The following is a 23,286-nucleotide window of genomic DNA, read 5'->3' as shown; positions in this document are numbered from 1 at the left end:
ACACTCCCTGACTTTAGCTTGTACTACAGGGCTACAATAATCAAAATAGCATGGTATTGGCAGAAAAACAGACACATAGACCAATGGAATAGAATTGAGAACCCAGAAATAAAACCACATAAATATGGACAGATAATTTTTGACAAAGAAGCTAAAAACATACAACGGAGAAAAGACAGCCTCTTCAATAAATGGGGCAGGGAGAATTGGATAGACACGTGCAAAAGAATGAAGCTGGACTGCTATCTGCCACTAAGTACCAAAATTAATTCAAAATGAATCAAAGACTTAAGCATAGGACCTTACACAATAAACTGCATAGAAGAAAACAGGTACTAAACTCATGGACCTTGGGTTCAAAGAGCATTTTATGAATTTGACTCCAAAGGCAATGGAAGTAAAAGCTAAAATAAACAAATGGCACTATATGAAACTTAAAAGCTTCTGCACAGCAAAAGGAACCATCAACAGAATAAAGAGGCAACCAACTGAATGGGAGTAGATCTGTTTAAACAGTGCCTCCGCTAAGGGGCTAATATCCAAAATATACAAGGAACTCATGCAACTCAACAACAAAAAAACAAACAACCCAATTGAAAAATGGGCAGAGGACCTGAAGAGACATTTCTCCAAAGAGGACATACAAATGGCAAATAGACATATGAAAAAATGCTCAACATCACTAATCATCAGAGAAATGCAAATAAAAACCATGATGAGATATCACCTCACCCAAGTCAGAATGGCTATCATCAACAAGACAAATAGTAACAAGTATTGGAGAGGCTGTGGAGAAAAAGGAACCCTCATACACTGTTGGTGGGAATGCAGACTGGTGCAGCCGTTGTGGAAGGCAGTGTGCAGGTTGGTTCCTCAAAAAATTAGGAATAGAATTACCGTATGACCCAGCAATCCCTCTCCTGGGTATCTACCAAAAAAATCTGAAAACATTTAGAGATAAAGACACGTGTGCTCCAATGTTCATTGCAGCTTTGTTTACGGTGGCCAAGACATGGAAACAACCAAAATGTCCTTCGATAGCTGAATGTATAAAGAAGTTGTGGTATATATACACAATGGAATACTATTCGGCGGTAAGAAAAGATGATGCAGGAACATTTGTGACAACTTGGATGGATCTTGAGAGTATGATGCTAAGCGAAATAAGTCAGACAGAAAAAGCAGAGAGCCGTATGATTTCACTGATATGTGGTATATAAACCAAAAACAACAAGAGAACAAAACAAATGAGAAACAAAAACTCATAGACACAGACAATAGATTAGTGGCTACCAGAGGGTAAGGGGGGTGGGGCGTGGGAGATGAGGGTAAGGGGGATCAAATATATGGTGATGGAAGAACTGACTCTGGGTGGTGAACACACAATGGGATTTATAGATGATGTAATACAGAATTGTACACCTGAAATCTATGTAATTTTACTAACAATTGTCACCCCAATAAATTTTAAAAAAAAGAAGAGCCATGAATTGTTGGTGAAAATTTCAGGTTGTCTAACTTTTTCACTCAGCCTTTTCAGCACTTCCACATATTAAACTTGGTTAACTGTTTGTCCAGTTGGTACAAATTCATAATGAATAATCCCTCTGATATAAAAAAAGGTTAGCAATATCATTTTGACTCTTGATTTGGACTTATGGAAGATTTCTGGTCCTGGAGAATTGGCTGACTTCCATTGTTGACTTTGACACTTTGTTTCAGGGTCATATTGGTACACCCGTATATCATCACCAGTGATAACACAGCCCAAAACTTCATCTTGCCTCTCCAAAAGGTCTTGCAAACTTCCACTCTCCTTCACTTTCGGTGAGTTCCTTCAGGACCATTTTTGCACACACATTTCTCATGACAAGATTTTCAGTTAAGATTTTCTAACTGTTGGTCTATCGATGTTTACTTGGTCTGCAATGCTTCTCACAGTCAGCCAATGATTTTGACACACAATTCGAGGAATTTTTGCAATGTTTTCATCAGTTTTGTTCGTTACTGGCCACCCTGACTTCTCTTCATCGATGACGCATTCTCTCCCCTCAGAAAAACGTTTAATCCATTTGTACACTGCCGTTTTCTTCATGGTATTATCCCCATAAACTTGGACTAACATGTCCCTCATTTGACTTCCACTCTTGTCCAGTTTAAGAAGAAATTTAGTGTTTGTTCATTGCTCTAATTCAAGGTCAGGCATTCTCGCATTGCCACACAAAAACACGCAACAACATTAACAAACACCCCTTGGCAAGACACTGCCACACGTCAACACGAACACAGCTGTGAGACACTGATGTACCAACGTTATGAAACCTTACCGAGCTGTTTGTACAGTGCTGCCAATGTAAGCACATGGTGGAAAGTTTGCGAACATAATTGTCAGTCCCTGTATATCTGAACTTATCAGAATCTACTCTACATTTATAGTAACTTATGTCTACTGACATATAGAAGTTCTATTCCCTCTTCCCCGTTTTATGCTATTATTGTTATATATATTACATCTTTATATGTTATAAACCCAAACATACAATGTTATAATTATTACTGTATATAATTTTATGTCTAGTGAAGCTGGGGGAAAAATGACCCGTATATATTCATAGTGTTTGTTACATTTACCATCTTAGTTACCATTTGTAGTTCTCTACATTTGTTCCCATGGATTCAGGTAACCATGTGGTATCTTTTCCTTACTGAAATACAACTTGCTCCCACCCACCTCCTTTGTGTTCTTATCGTCAAACATATTGCATTTTTATATGTTGTAGGCACAACAGTACAATTTTGCACATATTTTTAATAAAACTGTCTTTTAAATTAATTAAGAGGAGAAAGGAAATGCAATGTAGGTTTGTACTGTCTTTTATAATTACCAAATTACCTTTACTGGTGCTCTTTGTTTTTTTCATGTAGATTTGAATTACCATCTGGGTCACTTGTTTTCATCCTGAAGAACTCTCTTTGGTATTTCTTGTAAGGTGGGGCTACTAGATCACATCCTGGGTCATAAAACAAAACTTAAGAAATTTGATAAAATTGAAATTTTCTCAGACCATAGCCGAATTAATTCAGAAATCAATTACAGAGAGATAACAACAAAACTCTCCAAGCTCTTAGAAATTCAGCAACAGGTTTCTGTATAATCCATGGATCAAAACAGAAACCTGAAAGTAAATTAGAAAATATTTTTAATGTTAAAAAATGCAATATATCAAAATCTGTCAGATGTAGCTAAAACTTTAGCTACAAGTCTTTTACCCAGTTTTCTAGAGTTGTCTGCCTTTTCCTTAATTATTTGTAGGAATTCTATATATTTTTTGGATAAAAGCAAGCCCTTTGTCAGTTATATAATATACAAATATCATTTCCCACTGTGCCTTGCTTCTTACTCTCTTAAAGGTGTCTCCTAATAAATGGAATTTCTTAATCGTAATGTAGCCCAGTTTATCAATTTTATCTTTTATGGTTAGTGCCCTTTGTTCTTTTCAAAGAAACCATTGCTTTTGATAAGATTATAAAGATAGTCTCCTTTGCTTTCTTGTGGAAGTTTTTTTGATCTACCAATCTCATTTAGATCCACAATATATATCGGCTATTCTTGAGCCTTTGCATTTCCATATAAATATTAAAATTAATGCATCAATTTTCTAATAGAAATTAAAACAAATTATTGGGATTTTGATTGCTAATGCATCAAGTTTATGGATCAATTTGGGGAGAATAGACATCTTTACCATATCAAGTCTAATAATCTATAACCACGGTATATCCTTCTATTTTTATGTCTTTTTTTAATTTTCTCAATACTTTGTAGTTTTCAGTATAAAGCTCTTGGGCATTTTTTTTGTTAGATTTATTCCTAACTATTTGATGTTATTTGAAACTATTATAAATGGTATCTTTAAAAATTTCATTTCATATTTATTTGATGCTGGTATATGTATGTACACTTGATTTTATATACACAAAGGGTGCCAAAAATGTATACAAATTTTTTTTTTTAAATATTTTTTTTATTGGGGAAGGGGAACAGGACTTTATTTGGGGAACAGTGTGTACTTCCAGGCCTTTTTTTTCCAAGTCAAGTTGTTTTCCTTTCAATCTTAGTTGTGGAGGGCGCAGCTCAGCTCCAGGTGCAGTTGCCGTTGCTAGTTGCAGGGGACACAGCCCACCATCCCTTGCAGGAGTCGAACCGGCAACCTTGTGGATGAGAGGACACATTCCAACCAACTGAGCCATCTGGGAGCTCAGCAGCAGCTCAGCTCAAGGTGCCGTGTTCAATCTTAGTTGCAGGGGGCAGAGCCCGCCACCATCCCTTGTGGGACTCAAGGAATCAAACTGGCAACCTTGTGGTTGAGAGCCCACTGGGCCACATGGGAATCGAACCGGCAGCCTTCGGAGTTAGGAGCATGGAACTCTAACCGCCTGAGCCACCAGGCCGGCCCTATACAAATTTTAAGAAAGGAAAAATGTATTAAAATTGTAATACTCAATATATACCAATAACAAAAGATGAATACAAGTCACATTTGACTTCTGCAATTACAAGAGGTGCTCAAAGTGGTTACCATCGGCATCCAGACACTTCTAATATGACGAATTACTGCTTGAGCAACGTTGACCAAAGTGTCCAGTTGTATACATTTTTTGGTGCCCCGTGTGTGTGTGTGTGTGTGTGTGTGTGTGTGTGTGTTTTATCCAGTAGCTGTGCAAAATTTGCTTATTAATTCTAATAGATTTTCTGTAGATTCTTTCGGATTCTTTTTGTGCAAAATCATGAGTTGTAAATAACAACAGTTTTATTTCTTTCTTTCCTATCATACAGTCTTTGTCTTTTTTCTGATTCCAAGTCAAGTTTGCTTTTGTCTTCTTCTTTTTTTTAATTATTAGTTTCAGGTGTATAAAACAACATAATGATTAGACATTTGCATACTTCATGAAGCAATAACTCCAACAAGTCTATGACCCATCTGACACCATACATAGCCATTACAATACCAATGACTATATTCCCAATGCTGTACTTTACATCCCGTGACTATATAAATGAACAAATAAAACAGAAATGGGGCGGCCAGTTGTCTCAGTGGTTAGAGCTCTGTGTTCATAACACCAACGTTGCTGGTTCGATTCCCACATGGGCGAGCTGCACTCTCCACAACTAGATTGAAAACAACAACTTGACATGGAGCCTATGGGTCCTGGAAAAACACACTGTTCCACAATATTCCCCAATTAGAAAATAATAATAAGAAACAGAAATAGACTCATAGATACAGAGAACAAACTGATGGTTCCCAGATGGGAGGGGGTGGGGAGACTGGGTGAAAAAGGTGAAGGGATTAAGAAGTATAAATTGATTTCAGGTGTACAATTCTGTATTACATAAATAAATAAAAGTGATTTGTATATCTAAAAAAAAAAAAAGTATGAATTGGTAGTTACAAAATAGTCAAGGGGATATAAAGTACAGCTGAGGGAATATAGTCAATAATATTGTAATAACTATGTATGGTGCCAAATGGGTACTAGATTTATTAAAGTGATCACTTAGTAAGTTCTATAAATATGTAATCACTATGTTGTATACCTGAAATTAATATACAATCTATTGAATGTCCTACCATATATTCTTTATTGCTTTTTCCTGTGTTATTGTACTGGACTCGAAGTTTGATGTTGAATAGAAGTGGTGATAACAGACTTCATCTCATTCCTGATGTCAGGGGGAAATTTTTCAATAATTCATTAAACATGATTGATGTAGGTTTTCTGGGAATTTTTTTTTGCTTTGCAAAAAATTTTATTTTATATATTTTTTTCAGTGAGGCAGAATTGACACATAGTAAAGTGCGTATGCCTGAAGTATACAATTTGGTAACTTTTGACATATGATGAACCGCAATCAAGATAATGAACATATCCATCACCCCAAAAGTTTCTTTGTGTCCTTTTGTACTACTCCCAACACTGTTCCCATGGCCTCCCCCTTCCCAAGGTAACCACTGATCTTTTTGTCACTCTAGGTTAGTCTGCACTTTCTAAGTTTTATATAAATAAGGCAGTATGTACTCTTTTTTAAAAAAGATTTTATTGGGGGAGGGGAACAGGAGTTTATTGGGGAACAGTGTGTACTTCCAGGATTTTTTCCAAGTCAAGTTGTTGTCCTTTCAATCTTAGTTGTGGAGGGTGCCGCTCAGTTCCAGGTCCAGTTGCCGTTGTTAGTTGCAGGGGGCGCAGCCCACCATCCCCTGCGGGAGTCGAGGAGTCCAACTGCCAACCTTGTGGTTGAGAGCCCGTGCTCCAGCCAACTGAGCCATCTGGCCACCCGGGAGCTGAGCAGCAGCTCATTTAGTTGCGGAGGGTGCAGCTCGCTGGCCCATGTGGGAATGGAACCGACATCCCCTTTGCCCAGAGCTCGCGCTCTAACCAACTGAGCCACCCTTCTGCCCCTGTATGTACTCTTTTTTGATCTGGCTTCTTTCTCTCATCATAATCATTTTGAGGTACTTCCAAGTTATTGTGTGCATTAATAGTTTATTCCTTTTTCTGAATAATATTCCATTGTATGGATATACTACAACTTAAAAAAATATTCAAATGTTGAGGGGCATTTGAGTTGTTTTCAGTTTTCATCAAACTCTCTAAATATTCCATGTACAAGTGTCAGTATGTATATCTGCTTGTATTTCTCCTGGACAAATACCCAGGAATAGAATGGCTGGATCATATAGCAGGTTGTATATTTCACGTTTTAAGAAACTGACAATGTGTGGGTTTTAACTTTTTCGAGATACACTTTATAAGATTAAGATAGTTTCTTTTTATTGGCAATTTGCTGTAAGTATTTTTTTCTAGTCATGAATGAATGTTATATTTTTAAAGCTATTTTCCTGCATCCATCAAGGTGATAATCATTAGATTTTTTGTCTTTTTTTCTATTTATGGTGACTGCATTTAATAATTTTAGAATGTTAACTTTTATACTCCTAGAAAAAAAGTCACTTGTTTCTGAGGTGTTATCCTTTGTATATAGCTCTTGATTCATTTTCTATAGTATATTTAAGAATTTTGCATCTGTACTTATGAGAGATTTTCCTGTACTTTTCCTTTGTTATAATCCTTGTCAAGTTTTGACAACAAGATTATTTTGACCTCATAAAAAGAATTTTGATGTATTGACTTTTTTCTATTCTCTGAAAGTGTTTGTGAAGGTTAGTCTTTTTTCTTTCTTCCTTACATCTAGAAGCATTCATTGGTACAGCCATCTGGATCCTAGGGTTTTCTTTGGGAAGGTGCTTAATAAGGTGCTTCAATTTCTATAATAGATAATAGACTATATTGATAAACTATTTAGATTGTGTGCTATTGATCTTGTGTTACTTTTGGTAAGTTTTGTGTCTTGAGCAATTTATCATTTCAAATAAGTTGTCAAATTTGTTGGCCTAAAATTTTATTCATTATATTCTGATATTTTTTCACACTTGTAGGATATATAGTGATGTGGACTTTTTCATTCCCATGTTGATGATTGGTATTTTCTCTCTTTTTTCTTTGATTAATCTTGCTGGAGCTAAATGCATTTTATTATTCTTGTTAAAAAACCAACTCTTTACTGATCTTTTATCTAATGTACCTTAGATTTTTATTCCATTAGTTCTTATTCTTATCTTTATTATTTCATCTTTCTAGTTTCTTTGATATTGATTTGCAGTTCTTTTTCTAACTTCTTGAGATGGAAGCCTAGATTGTTGGGTTTTGGCTTTTATTCTTTTTTTTTTTTTACATCACTTAATTTAACATTTAACACTTTCCATATTTTTATTTTTCAGAATTATTTTAAAATAAATATAGATGTTAAACATTTTATCCCTAAATAAACCAGTATGCATACCTAAAATAAGACATTTTTCTACTAAAGCACAATGCCATTATCATACCTAATTTTTCTTTTTTTAAATCTTTTTCCCCCCTTCTTCTGCCTCCCCACCTCCACTCTGGTTCAAGCCGCTGTTTCTCAGTCTAGTTGTGTAGGACACAGCTCCCTGGCCCATGCTGGTATTACGAGCCTTGCTGTCCCCAAAACATCTTTTATATCTGATTTATTAAACCAGAACTGAGGATAAGCTGGTGCATTTGGTTATAATGTTTCTCAGGTTCCTTTTAATCTAGAACAGCCTGCCTTCACTCCTGCTATTTTTTTTTTTTTAATATGACACTAACTTAATGTAAGAGACTGACCTATTTGTTCTGCAGGATGTCCCATCATTTGTTTTGGATTTTTCTGATTGGTTCTTCTAGGTGTTATTTTTTTCTTCTATCTTTATAGTTCCTGCTTAATCAGTTCCTGCTGAAGCTAAAGATTTTTGGAAACAATACTCACAAATGATGCTGGTGCTTCATATTGTATCACATCAGGAGACACATAATGTCAGGTTGGTCCATTTTAATGATGATAAGATTAATCTAGGTTAAGGTGGGAGGGTCTAGATTTCTCCATTGTCATTATATTTTTCCCCTGATGACCAGCAAGTAATCCCTGGGGAATAATTTTACACCACATCCTGTTTCTTCTTGCCCTTTCATTAAATGGTTTCATTAATGTTCCTGGCATGAATCAGTTATTTCATTAGGGTCTGCAAAATGGTGATTTTCTGTCATTCATTTTACATTATTTAGCTGGCATACTTTTGTAAAGAGAACTGTTTCCTCATCAGCTGGGGCTATTGGGTTACCCTGAAATGCAGCTGCAACTAGAAAAGCAGGATAAATGTTTATTTTCTTAAATTACCACTTTTCAGAGTAAAGAGTTGTTGTAATAGTCACCACCAGTAGCATGGCAAATGAGGTTTTTAGAAATTGTTGTTTTTCAGATTTGGCTTGCTTTTTGGGGAGAATGGCTTTTATATGTTTGACATTTTCAATCGCAGTCATTATTTTTGATGCTCAAATTGTACTAACTTTGGCCAGTGGGTATACCTTCAAGCTGGCTCCCACGTCTTTTTGAAAGGACCTTGTTTTTCTTGGATACTTCCCTACTTTCTATCACAAGATGTTCCAAGCACTTCTATTCATTCAGAGCTCTTGACCTGGCCTCAGCCATTTCTCCAAGGAGCCCTCATGCCTTCTAGTGGAGAGTGGTATTTAGAGATCAAACTCTGGGTGCCAAAGATAGTCATTGTTTCTAGGCCCCAAGTTCATATTAATATTTTCATTTCAAAGTTAACAAAATAGGGTTTTATTTCATTGTTTTTATACATCTGTATCTTATTTACACTGGAATTTTTACACTTAACGACATTAACAAATTACTCTTTTAATACACCAACATTGTTAGATAGGGGATCATAACATAATAGGGCATCGTCTCCTATTTTAAAAGGAGAAAACAGACAAGAGGTGCCCAAGGTTACATGGCCAGTAAACGGCAGCGTCAGGATTTGAACCCAGCCAGGAAGGGAGGCCCAGACATTCAGAGGGGCTTCTCCACGAAGCAAAGGGTCCTTAGGAAAGGTATCAGGGAGACCATCAGGGCTGGGGATGCAGGAACCAGCGAGTGGGGTTGAACAGACCTGTCCTGACTGACTCCCCCAAACCTGAAGGGCAGGACAGGGGCGAGCTGCTGGGTGAGGAAACCGTCGTGGGGAGTAGCCAGGGCCACTGTTTCTCCTGGGATCTACCCAGAGTTCTGTAACACGCACACATGGCCAGGAACGCTCACACTCACCACCCGAAGATGAAAAAAACCTGACCGTGATCTGCGCGCACCCTGACCCCCCCAAACAGAACCCACGTGACCTGACCTGCCTCCGCATAGCATGGCTTTTATCCTCTTTAATGTATGCACTTAAGGCTATAAATATATTTTAAAGCATTGATTGCATGAAATGTTGCACGTTCATGATCATTTAGTTAAAATATTGTCAATTTTTATTGTGATTTACTTTTTGACACATTAGTTATTTCAAAATATGTTGCTTATTTTCCAAGCAGTTGAGAATTTTAGTCATCTTTGTGTTACAGACTTTCTAGCTTACTTTTACTGTACTGATAGAACATACTCTGAATGATCTGAATCCTTTGAAATTTGCTTAGGCTTTCTTTATGGCAATATATGGTCAATTTTGATAAATGCTACATTTGCATTTTAAAAGGATACATATTCTGTTATTGTTGGGTAGAATGTTTTATATATACAGTATATATAGTATTTCTATTTTATTGTATTGTACATCACATATTTATATGTATACAGAGAAAGTTGTTTGTCAATTTGGTTATTTAGATCTACATTTTTATAACATTTTGTTTCCTTGTTCTACAGAAGCTATTGAAAGAGGTGTGTTCAAACTTCTTACTGTGGTTGTGGATTTGTCTATTTCCCCTTTTAGTTTCATCAATTTTTGCTTTATATCTGTTATGGGTGCATATAATGTTACAATTTGTTATAATTTCCTAGTCGATTGATTCTCTTATTAGAAAACATTATCTCTAGTCATAAGGTGTATCCTTTGTAAGCTATATGTAATTGCGTTTTATTCTTATCAGTCTGACAGTTTTGACCTCTCTCTATCTCTTTTTTTGTTTTGTTTTGTTAAGGAGGGCACAGCTCACAGTGGCCCATGCAGGGATCGAACTGGAAACCTTGGTGTTGTTAACACCACACTTTAACCAACTGAGCTAACCGGGCACCCCAGTTTTTATCTTTTGATTGGAATATTTAGTCCATTCACTTTTTAAAGACAGCTTTATTGAGATATAATTCATATACTACACAATTCACCCATTTAAAGTGTACAATTCAATGGCTTTTAGTATGTTCAGAGTTGTCTAACTATTACCACAATAAATTTTAATATTTTCATCACCAGTCCATTGACTTTTAATGAAATTAGACGTACATTTGGGGTTTTAATGACCATGTTTTAAAAAATTTGATTCACATGTTTTATATTCCCTTCTTTTTCCTTTTTTGCTTTCTTTTTTTTTTTTTTTTTTAAGATTTTATTGGGGAAGGGGAACAGGACTTTATTGGGGAACAGTGTGTACTTCCAGGACTTTTTTCCAAGTCAAGTTGTTGTCCTTTCAATCTTAGTTGTGGAGGGCGCAGCTCAGCTCCAGGTCCAGTTGCCGTTGCTAGTTGCAGGGGGCGCAGCCATCCCTTGCGGGAGTCGAACCGGCAACCTTGTGGTTGAGAGGACATGCTCCAACCAACTGAGCCATCTGGGAGCTCAGCAGCAGCTCAGCTCAAGGTACCCTGTTCAATCTTAGTTGCAGGGGGCGCTGCCCACCATCCCTTGCGGGACTGGAGGAATTGAACTGGCAACCTTGTGGTTGAGAGCCCACTGGGCCATGTGGGAATCGAAGCGGCAGCCTTGGGAGTTAGGAGCATGGAGCTCTAACCGCCTGAGACACCGGGCGGGCCCTCTTTTTTGCTTTCTTTTAATCTTTTTTGCTTTTGTTATTATTCAGATTTTCTCTTCTACTAGCTTGTTTGGTTGTACATTCCTTTGTTATTCTTTTCGTGGTTACCCAAGAGACTACATATGCATCCTTGATTTATTGTAGCCTAATACAAATGATTTACTTTCCACTTTCCAAATAATGTTATAATTCTAAAGGTTTATAACTCCATTTACTCTCTCATTTTGCATTATTGTATGTATGCTTTAAAAAGGGGGAGAGGGAATGACGTTAATTAATAAACATAATTTCAAATTCCAGAGATAGGTCTAGCTTTAGGTATGGCTGAAACCAGGAGCTTAAATCCAAAATCAACCTCTCTCCATCTATCATCTCTGCTTCCTTGTCTTCTGGATTCATTACAGATAGGCCATCCCACTGTCATTTTAAGCCTTGGAATCTTAAGGCTTACAATCTGCTGCTTAACAACCTCAATGAAAAAAAGAATACATGTATCAATAATTTCAGCTAAAGTTCCAGGGCTGGTGCTTGCTGACTCTTATGGGTCCATCTTTAGTCACATACTCCTCACTTAACCAATCATCATGGTATTTTATTGGCCAGGTCTATATCAAATGCCCAACCCTGAAGTTAGGGATCGGTATCAATCCCATACAACTCTACGATGTTCTCATGCATTTTAATTTTGCATGTATATGTTAAACCCTACTAAGCATTACTATTATTGTTTTGTACAAGCAAATTGATCTGTTTTTACCCATGTATTTACGTGTTCATTGCTCTTCATTCTTTTCTGCATTTTTTAGTATATATCTGGGATTATTTCTCTTTTGCCTGTCTGAAGAATTCTCTTTAGTGCAGGCTTGCTGACTATAAATTCACTCAAATGTTTGTCTGACAGATCTCTATAGCACATTTATATATTTATTTTTTATTTTTAATTTACAGGGGTGACAATTGTTAGTAAAATTACACAGATTTCAGGTGTACAATTCTGTATTACATCATCTATAAATCCCATTGTGTGTTCATCACCCAGAGTCAGTTCTCCTTCCATCACCATATATTGGATCCCCTTACCCTCGTCTCCCACCCCCCACCCCCTTACCCTCTGGTAACCACTAATCTATTGTCTGTGTCTATGAGTTTTTGTTTCTCATTTGTTTGTCTTGTTCTCTTGTTGTTTTTGGTTTATATACCACATATCAGTGAAATCATACGGTTCTCTGCTTTTTCTATCTGACTTATTTCGCTTAGCATCATACTCTCAAGATCCAACCATGTTGTCACAATGTTCCTATATCATCTTTTCTTACCGCCGAATAGTATTCCGTTGTGTATATATACAACTTCTTTATCCATTCATCTATCGAAGGACATTTTGGTTGTTTCCATGTCTTGGCCACCATAAACAAAGCTGCAATCAACATTGGAGCACACGTGTCTTTATGTATGAATGTTTTCAGATTTTTTTGGTAGATACCCAGGAGAGGTATTGCTGGGTCATGCGGTCATTCTATTTGTAATTTTTTGAGGAACCTCCACACTGCCTTCTATAGCGGCTGCACCAGTCTGCATTCCCACCAACAGTGTATGAGGGTTCCTTTTTTTCCACAGCCTCTCCATGCTTATTACTATTTGTCTTGTTGATGATAGCCATTCTGACTGGGGTGAGGTGATATCTCATTGTGGTTTTGATTTGCATTTCTCTGATGATTAGTGATGTTGAGCATTTTTTCATATGTCTATTTGCCATTTGTATGTCCTCTTTGGAGAAATGTCTCTTCAGGTCCTCTGCCCATTTTTCTATTGGGTTGTTAGTTTTTTTGTTGTTGAGTTGCATGAGTTCCTTGTATATTTTGGATATTAGCCCCTTAGCGGAGGCACTGTTTAAACAGATCTACTCCCACTCAGTTGGTGGCCTCTTTATTTTGTCAATGGTTTCTTTTGCTGTGCAGAAGCTTTTAAGTTTCATATAGTGCCATTCGTTTATTTTAGCTTTCACTTCCATTGCCTTTGGAGTCAAATTCATAAAATGCTCTTTGAACCCAAGGTCCATAAGTTTAGTACCTAGGTTTTCTTCTATGCAGTTTATTGTGTCAGGTCTTATGCTTAAGTCTTTGATCCATTTTGAATTAATTTTGGTACTTAGTGGCAGATAGCAGTCCAGCTTCATTCTTTTGCACGTGTCTATCCAATTCTCCCTGCCCCATTTATTGAAGAGGCTGTCTTTTCTCCATTGTATGTTTTTAGCTTCTTTGTCAAAAATTATCTGTCCATATTTATGTGGTTTTATTTCTGGGTTCTCAATTCTATTCCTTTGGTCTATGTGTCTGTTTTTCTGCCAATACCATGCAGTTTTGATTATTGTAGCCCTGTAGTACAAGCTAAAGTCAGGGAGTGTGATACCTCCAGTATTGTTCTTTTTCTTAAGGTTGCTTTGGCTGCTCGGGGTCTTTTGTGGTTCCAAACAAATCTGATGACTTTTTGTTCTATTTCTTTAAAAAATGCCATTGGGATTTTGATGGCGATTGCATTAAATCTGTATATTGCTTTGGGTAATGTGGCCATTTTAACTATGTTGATTCTTGTAAACCATGAGCACGGAATGTCTTTCCATTTCTTTTTGTCTTCTTGAACTTCTTTCAAAAATGTCTTATAGTTTTCAGCATATAGGTCCTTCACATCCTTGGTTAAGTTTATTCCTAGGTATTTTATTCTTTTTGCTGCAATTGCAAAAGGAATTGTTTTTTGTATTTCTTTTTCTGAGATTTCATTGTTAGTATATAGGAATGCAATGGACTTTTGTATGTTAATTGTTTAGCCAGCAACTTTACTGTATTCGTTGATTGTTTCTAATAGCTTTTTGGTGGAGTCTTTAGGGTTTTCTATATATAGCATCATGTCATCTGCAAAAAGTGATAATTTAACTTCTTCATTCCCAATTTGGATGCCTTTTATTTCTTTTTCTTGCCTGATTGCTCTGGCACGGACTTGCAACACTATGTTGAAAAGCAGAGGTGATAGGGGACAGCCCTGTCGTGTTCCTGAACGTAGAGCAAAGGGCTTCAGTTTTTTACCATTAATTATGAGATTAGCTGAGGGCTTGTCATATATGATGTTTATTATGTTAAGGTATTTTCCTTCTATACCTAATTTATTAAGTGTTTTAATCATAAATGGATGTTGTATCTTGTCAAATGCTTTTTCTGCATCAATTGATATAATCATATGATTTTTGTCCTTTATTTTTTTTATGTGATGTATCACATTGATGGATTTGCGGATGTTGAACGATGCTTGTGCCCCGGGGATGAACCCCACTTGGTCGTGATGAATAATCTTTTTAATGCATTGTTGCATTCGATTTGCTAGAATTTTGTTTAGGATTTTTGCATCTGTATTCATCAGAGATATTGGTCTGTAGATTTCTTTTTTTTTTTTTTTTTTTTTTTTTTTCTTTCATAACCGTGATTTTATTGGTTGTTTTGAGAATAAGTACACAGACATTTCAAATTTGTACACAATTCTTAACGTACGTACCAAAAACCTAAAAAGTCATGTAGTTGTGATTCTTTTCTAAAGTTATTCGTGAATTTCCAGCTTACAATTTGGAGGCTAATTTTCCTTAATAGAATATCAAGTACCAATATCTTCAAATGTTGATACGCTGTTACATCAAAAGTCCCACTGATTCACAATTTAATATCATATATACTACATACTCAAATTTTCAATCTTTCACAGCACATTAACAAAATGACTAGGAAAACTGGACTACCACGACCAAAGATGGTACAGAGTGCACAAAATCCTGACAGGGAGAGTCAGGATCAAGGAGTGGTTTTGTTTAGGAAACAAGTCTACCAAAAACGGGAATAGAATTCAAAATGTTCAAGACCTATTAAATGCACAACTGACTCTAAATGGCCATTTAATATGCTCTGTGTATTATAGGATATAAAAACTACCCCCATCTATGGAATGTTAAGCTGACACCCAAGACAATCAAAGCTTCCCATATTCAATATCCCACTATTTTCTGGTTGTACCAAAAAATAAACAACCAGCAAATGATTTCACCTCTTAAAAAAAAGCATTTACACTTAAAAAATGGGATGAGGTGGAATTCCCTCCTTAAAAATGTTTCTAGAGCTACTAAAAAACTTGCATTTACAAAATAGTTGATAAAAATATTCCTCTGGATTGTACAAGAAGGGAGACAGGGACCACTGATAAGACATGGTATGATACTAATCAGACTTGGCTTCTTTCTCTCCTGCTTCATCAGAGGCTGGACTCTCCTCATTTTTAGTTTCTCCGTTTTCTGCAGGTAAATCTTCTTTAGTTTCTTGGTTAGCCACTTCGGCCTGCTTTCCCTTTGCTCCCCTTTTCCCTTTTGTTTGCACTTTTTTGTCTGCAGATTTATCCTTTCCTGACGCCTTTTTGGGCTTCGTTTCCACTTTTGCAGGAGGAGGTTTAGCTGACAACCTCGCCGACCTCCTCTTGGGCTCCTCCTTCGCTGCCCCCTCGGCGGAGCTGACCTTCCTCTTGGGCATCGTGGCAGCGGGGCGGGCACGTGCCGGAAGCCTGCGGACCGCAGCGCGCCGAGAGCCTTCACGAAGCTGGGCTGCTTGGCAGCTGCCGCTCCTCCCGCGCCCGAGCTGCTGGGACCTGTAGATTTCTTTTTTGTGTTGTCCTTACCAGGTTTTGGTATCAGGGTAATGTTGGCCTCATAAAATGAGTTGGGGAGTACTGTCTCTTCTTCATTTTTTTGGAAGAGTTTGAGCAGGATTGGTATTAGATCCTCTTTGAAGGTTTGGTAGAATTCACTAGTGAAGCCATCTGGTCCCGGACTTTTGCTTTTGGGAAGGTTTTGGATGACTGACTCAATTTCGTTACTGGTGATCGGTCTGTTTAGATTTTCCAGTTCTTCCTGGTTCAGCCTAGGAAGGCTATATGTTTCTAAGAACTTGTCCATTTCTTCTAGGTTATTGAATTTGGTGGCATATAGTCCTTCATAGTATTCTTGGATGATCCTTTGTATTTCTATGGTGTCCGTGATAACTTCCACTTTTACGTTTCTGATTTTGTTAATCAGTGTCTTCTCTCTTTTTATCTTAGTAAGTCTAGCCAAGGGTTTGTCAATTTTGTTAATCTTCTCAAAGCACCAGCTCTTTGTCACATTAATTTTTTCTATTGTCTTTTTGTTCTCTATTTCATTTAGTTCTGCTCTAATTTTTGTTATTTCCTTTCTTCTGCTGACCTTGGGTTTTACTTGTTCTTCTTTTTTCTAGTTCTTTAAGGTGTAATGTGAAGTTATCTATTTGGGATTTTTCTTGTTTCTTGAGATAGGCCTGTAATGATATAAATTTCCCTCTTAAAACTGCTTTCACTGCATCCCAAAAATTTTGGTAGTATGTATTTTCATTGTCATTTGTTTCTATGTATCTTTTGATCTCTCCTCTAATTTCTTCTTTGACCCGTTCGTTCTTTAAAAGTATGTTGTTTAATCTCCATGTATTTGTGTTTCTTCCTGCTTTCTTTTTGCAGTTGATATCCAATTCAAAGCCTTGTGTTCAGAGAATATGCTTGGTATGATTTCAATCTTCTTAAATTTGCTGAGGCTAATTTTATGTCCCAATATAGGTCTATCCTTGAGAATGTTCCATGTACACTAGAAAAGAATGTATAGTCTGATATTTTAGGATGAAGTGTTCTATATATGTCAATTATGTCCATTTCATCTAATGTGTCATTCAGGGCTGTTATTTCGTTATTTATATTCTGTTTGGACGATCTATCCATGGTTGTCAATGATGCATTTAAGTGCCCTAGTATAATTGTGTTTTGGTCAATTTCTCCCTTTAGTTCTGTTAGTAGTTGCTTGGTGTATTTCGGTGCTCCCTGATTGGGGGCATAAATATTGATGACTGTTATGTCTTCTTCTTGTACAGTCCTCTTCACCATTATGAAATGTCCATCTTTGTCTCTTGTTATCTTTTTCACGTTGAAGTCTGTTTCATCTGATATCATTATGGCCACACCTAATTTTCTCTGGCTACCATTTGCATGGAGTGTCAATTTCCACACTTTCACTTTGAGTCTATGCTTGTCCTTGTAGCTGAGATGTGTCTCTTGGAGACAGCACATGGTTGGGTTTAGTTTATTGATCCAATCTGCTACTCTGTGCCTTTTTATTGGTGAGTTCAGTCCATTTACATTTAGGGTGATTATTGATACGTGAGGATTTCCTGTCATTCTATCTTTAGTTTTCTGGTAAGGCTGTAGCTCCATTGTTTCTTTGCCTTTTTGTTGTTGTCTATTATTTCTATGTAGTGGTATTCTATGATGTTTCCCTCTGTTTCTTTTTTATTACAGTATATATTTCAGTTCTGGGTTTTTTTTTGAGTGGTTACCCTTAAGTTTATGTAAAAGAAAGTTTGATATTTAGAGTATTCCATTTTCTTCAGCACGCTTACTTTCTCCATTCCCATATCCTGGTTCAGGCCTTTACTCTCCCCCTTTTTATGTTTCGGTTGCCACAAATTGTCCCTGTTGATGGTGGTCGAATAGCCTCCTTTAGTATTTCTTGTAGTGCACGTCGTGTATTAGAAAATTCCGTCAGCTTCTGTATGTCTGGAAAGGTCTTTATTCCTCCTTCATATCTAAAGGATATCTTTGCTGGATATATTATTCTTAGCTCATAATTTCTCTCTTTCAATAGTTTGAATATTTGGTTCCACTCCCTCTTGGCTTGTAGAGTTTCTGCTGAAAATTCTGATGATAATCTAGTGGGATTTCCTTTGTAGGTTACCATCTTCTTTTCCCTGGCTGGCTTGAGGATTCTTTCTTTGTCATTGATTTTAGACAGCTTCAATACAATGTTCCTTGGAGAAGGCCTGTTGGGATTGAGGTAATTAGGTGTTCTATTTGCTTCTTGGATTCGAGGATCCAGTTCTGTCCACAAGTTTGGGACGTTGTCATCGACAATTTGTTTGAATACATTCTCTGTTCCCTTCTCTCTTTCTTCTCCTTCTGGTATGCCCATTATTCTTATATTGTTCTTTCTGATGGAGTCAGAAAGTTCTTGTAGAGTTCTTTCATTTCTTTTAAGTCTCAAGTCTCTTTCTCCTTCCATCTGTGTAATATCCAGGTTTCTAGCTTCGAAGTCACTGATTCTTTCCTCCATCCGGTCAACTCTCCTACCTAAGCTGGTCATTTCATTCTTCATTTCTTCTATTTAGTTCTTAATCTCCACAAATTCTATTTGGTTCTTTTTTAAAATTTCAATCTCTTTCATAAAATGCTCATGTTGTACTTTGATTGTGTTTCTGAGTTCATTAAAGTGCCCTCTGTGTTTTCTTACATCTCGTTGAGCTTCTTCATAACTGCAATCTTGAATTCTCTGTCATTTAAGTCACATATTTCCAGATCTTTCAGTTCCTTTTTTGGAGACTTTTCACTTTCTTTCTGAGCTGTCTTGTTGCCTTGGTTATTCAGGGCAATTACTGATTTATTATTTCTCTTCCTAGACATCTACAGGAGTGGCTTCTGCAACAAGTTGATAGGAAGCGGGCTTTCTTTTGTTTTCCAGTACTTGTTGGTAGAATGTTTTATTTTCTCTCCAACTGCAGCCTCTTTTTTTCTCTCTCACACGGTAGTGCTATGTTTTCTCTGCACTATTCCATCTTCTCACACAATGGGGGGATTCCCTGGGAGACGGGCTTCTCCTCTGTTAATAGTTCGTCTAGGACACAGGGCGTAGTGTCCAGGTGGGTATGCGGAGAGCTTTTGATGTTCCAAAGCTCTTCCAGCTCCAGATTCAGAGCCTGTATGTTTCAGCAGTTCTGTTTGCTCCTGCAGGTATCCGCCCAGATAGGTGGGGCCAGGGGTGGGGTGAGTTGTGAGAGTTGGCCCAGAGCAATCTTGGTGACTACCACCACAGCCAGTCCTGCCTCCACAGCTCCCTCTTCCCTGCCGCAACCAGCTGGGCCGATAATCTGCTTCCGTGGTCCACAGTTCTGAGAACAGCAAACACTCTGCTCCCTTGATCCGACACCAACACTGCTCCGCCTCCAGCACTGGGCAGGCGGGGGGTGGGGTGGGGCGAGCCCTGGGAGGGTAGGGAGGGGCGGCCAGTCTCAGTGCCCAAGGCCCCCGCTCTCTGCTCGGCAGTGAGGGCCCAAACCACCGTTTTCAGCCCTCTTCCCCCAGTCCTCTGCCCGAGGTCTCCGCCGTGAGCGCTGGGCTCAGCCATGCCACATGCTGCCCCCCTAGCCCTGCGGGCCACCAGCAGAGCCCCAGCAGTTTGAGCTCCTCCCTCCCCCACAACGGTGGCAGCTCCGGGATGCAGCGAGCTTGGAGCACCGAACCACTAGGCGAACCCAGCAGTGGGCCTCCTCTTCCTGCCTGTCCTTTGTGCAGGATATCCTTTGTGGAGTTATTGTTGTTTGATTAATTGTAAATTCCAGGGGAGCTTTACAGAGGCTCACCTCACGCCGCCATTTTGATGACCCAGCACCTTTATTTTTAAAGGATGTTTTCACTGATTATTGACTTCTAATTTTCCAGTAATTTTATTTCACTTTCCAATAATGCCATTGTGTTCTGGCTTCTACTGTTTCTGTTGAGAAGTCAGTCTTTTTTAATGTAATGCTTTATTTGCAAAATGTATAATTAAAACAGCATGGTGTTTACACTTTTTCAGGCACCACTACTTTGGAACTGACACTTTTCCTTCAAAGCGTGTTATTTTATTTATAAATGCACTCAACATTTAATACCCGTATATATATATTTTTAAAATGTAATATAGTACATTGCTTTGTCATACTGTGGCAATATATTTCCATTTATAGAAATTTGAACTTACAAATCCATTTTTTCAAGTTCTTCAAAATGAAACTCTTTAAGTATATATCTCTAAATGCACTGTTTTGTGTATATGTTTGTATTATTGAGTTTTTTTTCTTAGATGTCTACGTCTGATCTCAGACTTCACTGTTCGAAAGCAACATTATCCACAATTTTAGTCTCAAGTTTCCACATCACAACTCATCCAGTCTCCCAGGATTGAAAGTTTGGAATTATCTTGTAATCCTTCCTTTCCTCCATCTATTTATATTTATCAAAGAATAAAGGAAGCAAGCGACAGAATTGGATCAGGAGAGATGCTTATGATTTAATTTAAAATGTTTCAACTATTTAAAATGGGACTGTGTGACTATTTTGTAACTACCAATTTGTATTTCTTAATTCCTTCACCTTTTTAACCCAGCTCCCCAACCCCTTCCCTCCGACAACCATCAGTTTGTTTTCTCTATCTATGAATCTATTTCTGTTTTGTTCATTTGTTCTTGTTCTTTAGATTCTGCATATAAGTGAGATCATATGGTATTTGTATTTCTCAGTCTGACTTATTTCATTTAGCATAATACCCGCTAGGTACATCCATGTTGTCACAAATGGTAAGATTTCATTCTTTTTTATGGCCAAGTAATATTCCATTGTATATATGCACCACCTCTTCTTTATCCATTCATCTGTTGACAGGCACTGAGGTTGTTGCAACAACTATGTGTAGTACCAGGTGGATACTAGACTAATCAGGGGAATCACTGCATAAATTATATACATGTCTAACCACTATGTTGTACTCCTGAAATTAATAAAATAATATTGCATGTTAACTGTAACTGAATAAAAATTTAAAAATAAAAAAATAATAAATACAAAAATGCCACTACAAAATGGTCAAAATGGTAAATCCACTCAATAAAAATATAAAATGGGACTAAGTAATAAAGCAAACTTGATGTAAGATGTGAATGTAAATCCATATTTCTAATAGTCTTCTAGATAATTAGAAAAACTTTTGCTTGGCTTTTTGTCATATCTGATTAGAATTTCTCGCTCTTCACCTTGAAATAGAGATAAAGAAGTGCTTATACTGGAAGAATGAGAAACATCTGCTGAGCCATTTTCTTTGTGTTTGTATTATTAGCATTCACTTCAACCCATGAATTCTTTGCAAAGATCTTCTGAAACCATTTGTCCATTATATTCAAATTTCTTTAGCTAAAATTAGATAACATTATACATAAATACATAATACATTTAACACTCCACAGGTAAATTGCAAAACTGAAAATTCAGGGAATATGGGAGAGCACTACTGGCAAGCCATTTGCATTGTGAGAAGCCCCCTCTCACCGAAGAATCCTTCAGGCCTTGTGTGTTATCATCTGGAAGGTACAGATGTCAATTTGCATATTAAACATTAGTGAAGTTGACTTTTAAATTTTTCTTTAGGTTAAAAACACTATAGATAGAAGTTTTTGTATTTTCTTACAGTACTCAATGGAGTATCTTGTACCTCCCCTGGGTAGATATACCCCATTTGGGGGATCATTATGATTCACTGTGATGTAATGATGACCCTTAAATAGGAGAGAGGAACCTCACCAAAGACAGACAAAATGACAGTCTGCATTCCTCTTCTTCCTTCCTTTCCCAACAATAAAGATCTCACTGCAGAGAAGAGGGAGGAGAGAGCAAGAGAGAGGGAGTCCACCTACTCTGCTCTAGACCCAAGTTGGGAACTCTTTCCTGCCCTAAGAAAAGAGAGCTTTGAATGAAATCAAAAGCTGAAGCTGAGAAATCAGCATAACTGAATCTTAATTACCAAAATGAAACTGTGTTACTGATTGAAGGGGACTGGAAACTTGTGGGATTGGACCAAGACGTCATTGAGACTGGTGAAAAGTGGGAAAGGGAAGTTCAACACAGTAGAAAGGTGACCACATTCAAAAACCAAACTCATAGGGAAATATATTTCGAGATTTCAGAGGCATCCAGTTGTGTGCAAGTACAAAGAGCAGGGAATGAAGAAACCACAGAGGAAATTGGGCCAGGCAAATAGAGGGAGGCATGGAAGCAGTATCACTGTGAGGTGTAACGGAGAACTTCCACATGGATCGTGTGAACAGGCTTGCCAAGAGCCACGGCTGACCTCACATAGACAAGTGATGGGGGTCACCTAACATCCTGAGCACAACTTCAAAGTCAGGGACATATTATTTTGGATCTGGGATCTGCCATTTCCACTTCAAGTATGTTGCTTAACCTCCTTAAACCTTAGCTTTCCCAACTGCAAACTGTGAACAATCATAGTACTGGTTTCATAGGTTTTCTATTAGGGGTAAATAAAGGTAAACTTGCACATAGTAAGCGCTCCAATAAATGGTAGTGATTCTTCATCGTTATGACCATCACACTCTTTATCATCAGATGGTTGCAGTTGCTTCCCCTTCTGCTAAAAGTGAAACATTTGGTAAACTCTTTACTTCCTCTGCTGAAACTTCCATGTTAAAAGAAGATACTGGCTGAGTTTCATAGAACTCTTATATCATAATGGGTACTGTGCTAAAAGCGTTTCTCATGTAATTGCCACACTAACCCCACAAGATGGATACTGTCTACATTTTACTGATGAGAAACATCACTGAGGTTTAAAGAGGTTAATCAACTTGCCCAAGGTCACACAGCTTGTTAGAGTCAGAATCCTGCTATTTCCACCATACAATACTGCCTTCCACTGAATATGAACCTCATTCTGGAGAACCTGCTGATAATACAGAAGTGTCAATAATACTGAGAGAAAATGATTGGGTTGATAGTAAATTGAAATTGTAACAAAAAGAACCAATGGTATACTCAAATGTATCCTTGATTTTAGGAGAGTAGATTTCAAAATGTTTGGGTTTGGGGTGAGGAGGTATTTTTTAAGACTTACTTTGCTTTTTTGAAGGTAATTTGTCTATTTCCTCTGGTAGTTTTTAAAACTTT

General features: G+C 37.4%; 2 protein-coding genes across 2 annotated transcripts in view; both read right to left on the bottom strand.

The window, feature by feature from the left end:
- Nucleotides 1–4,016: 4,016 nt before the first annotated feature.
- CCDC160 (coiled-coil domain containing 160) overlaps nt 4,017–23,286 on the bottom strand; it is a 96,463-nt gene continuing 77,193 nt past the window's right edge. Inside the window, exon 3 of the mRNA XM_088795204.1 lies at nt 4,017–4,456. The gene's annotated coding sequence lies outside the window, so the exon portion shown is untranslated. The remainder of the gene's footprint in view (nt 4,457–23,286) is intronic.
- LOC148754677 (non-histone chromosomal protein HMG-14) lies at nt 14,865–16,126 on the bottom strand. The gene has a single exon (XM_088794948.1). The coding sequence runs from the start codon at nt 15,993–15,995 to the stop codon at nt 15,690–15,692; it is 306 nt and encodes a 101-aa protein (XP_088651074.1). The 5' UTR covers nt 15,996–16,126; the 3' UTR covers nt 14,865–15,689.

This window comes from Rhinolophus sinicus, chromosome 18 (assembly GCF_057876585.1).
Source record: "Rhinolophus sinicus isolate RSI-liver-muscle chromosome 18, RSI-T2T, whole genome shotgun sequence".
NCBI classification, from domain to species: Eukaryota; Metazoa; Chordata; class Mammalia; order Chiroptera; family Rhinolophidae; genus Rhinolophus; species Rhinolophus sinicus.
Note: the sequence above shows the minus strand (reverse complement) of the source record. Positions and strands in the feature narration are given on the sequence as shown.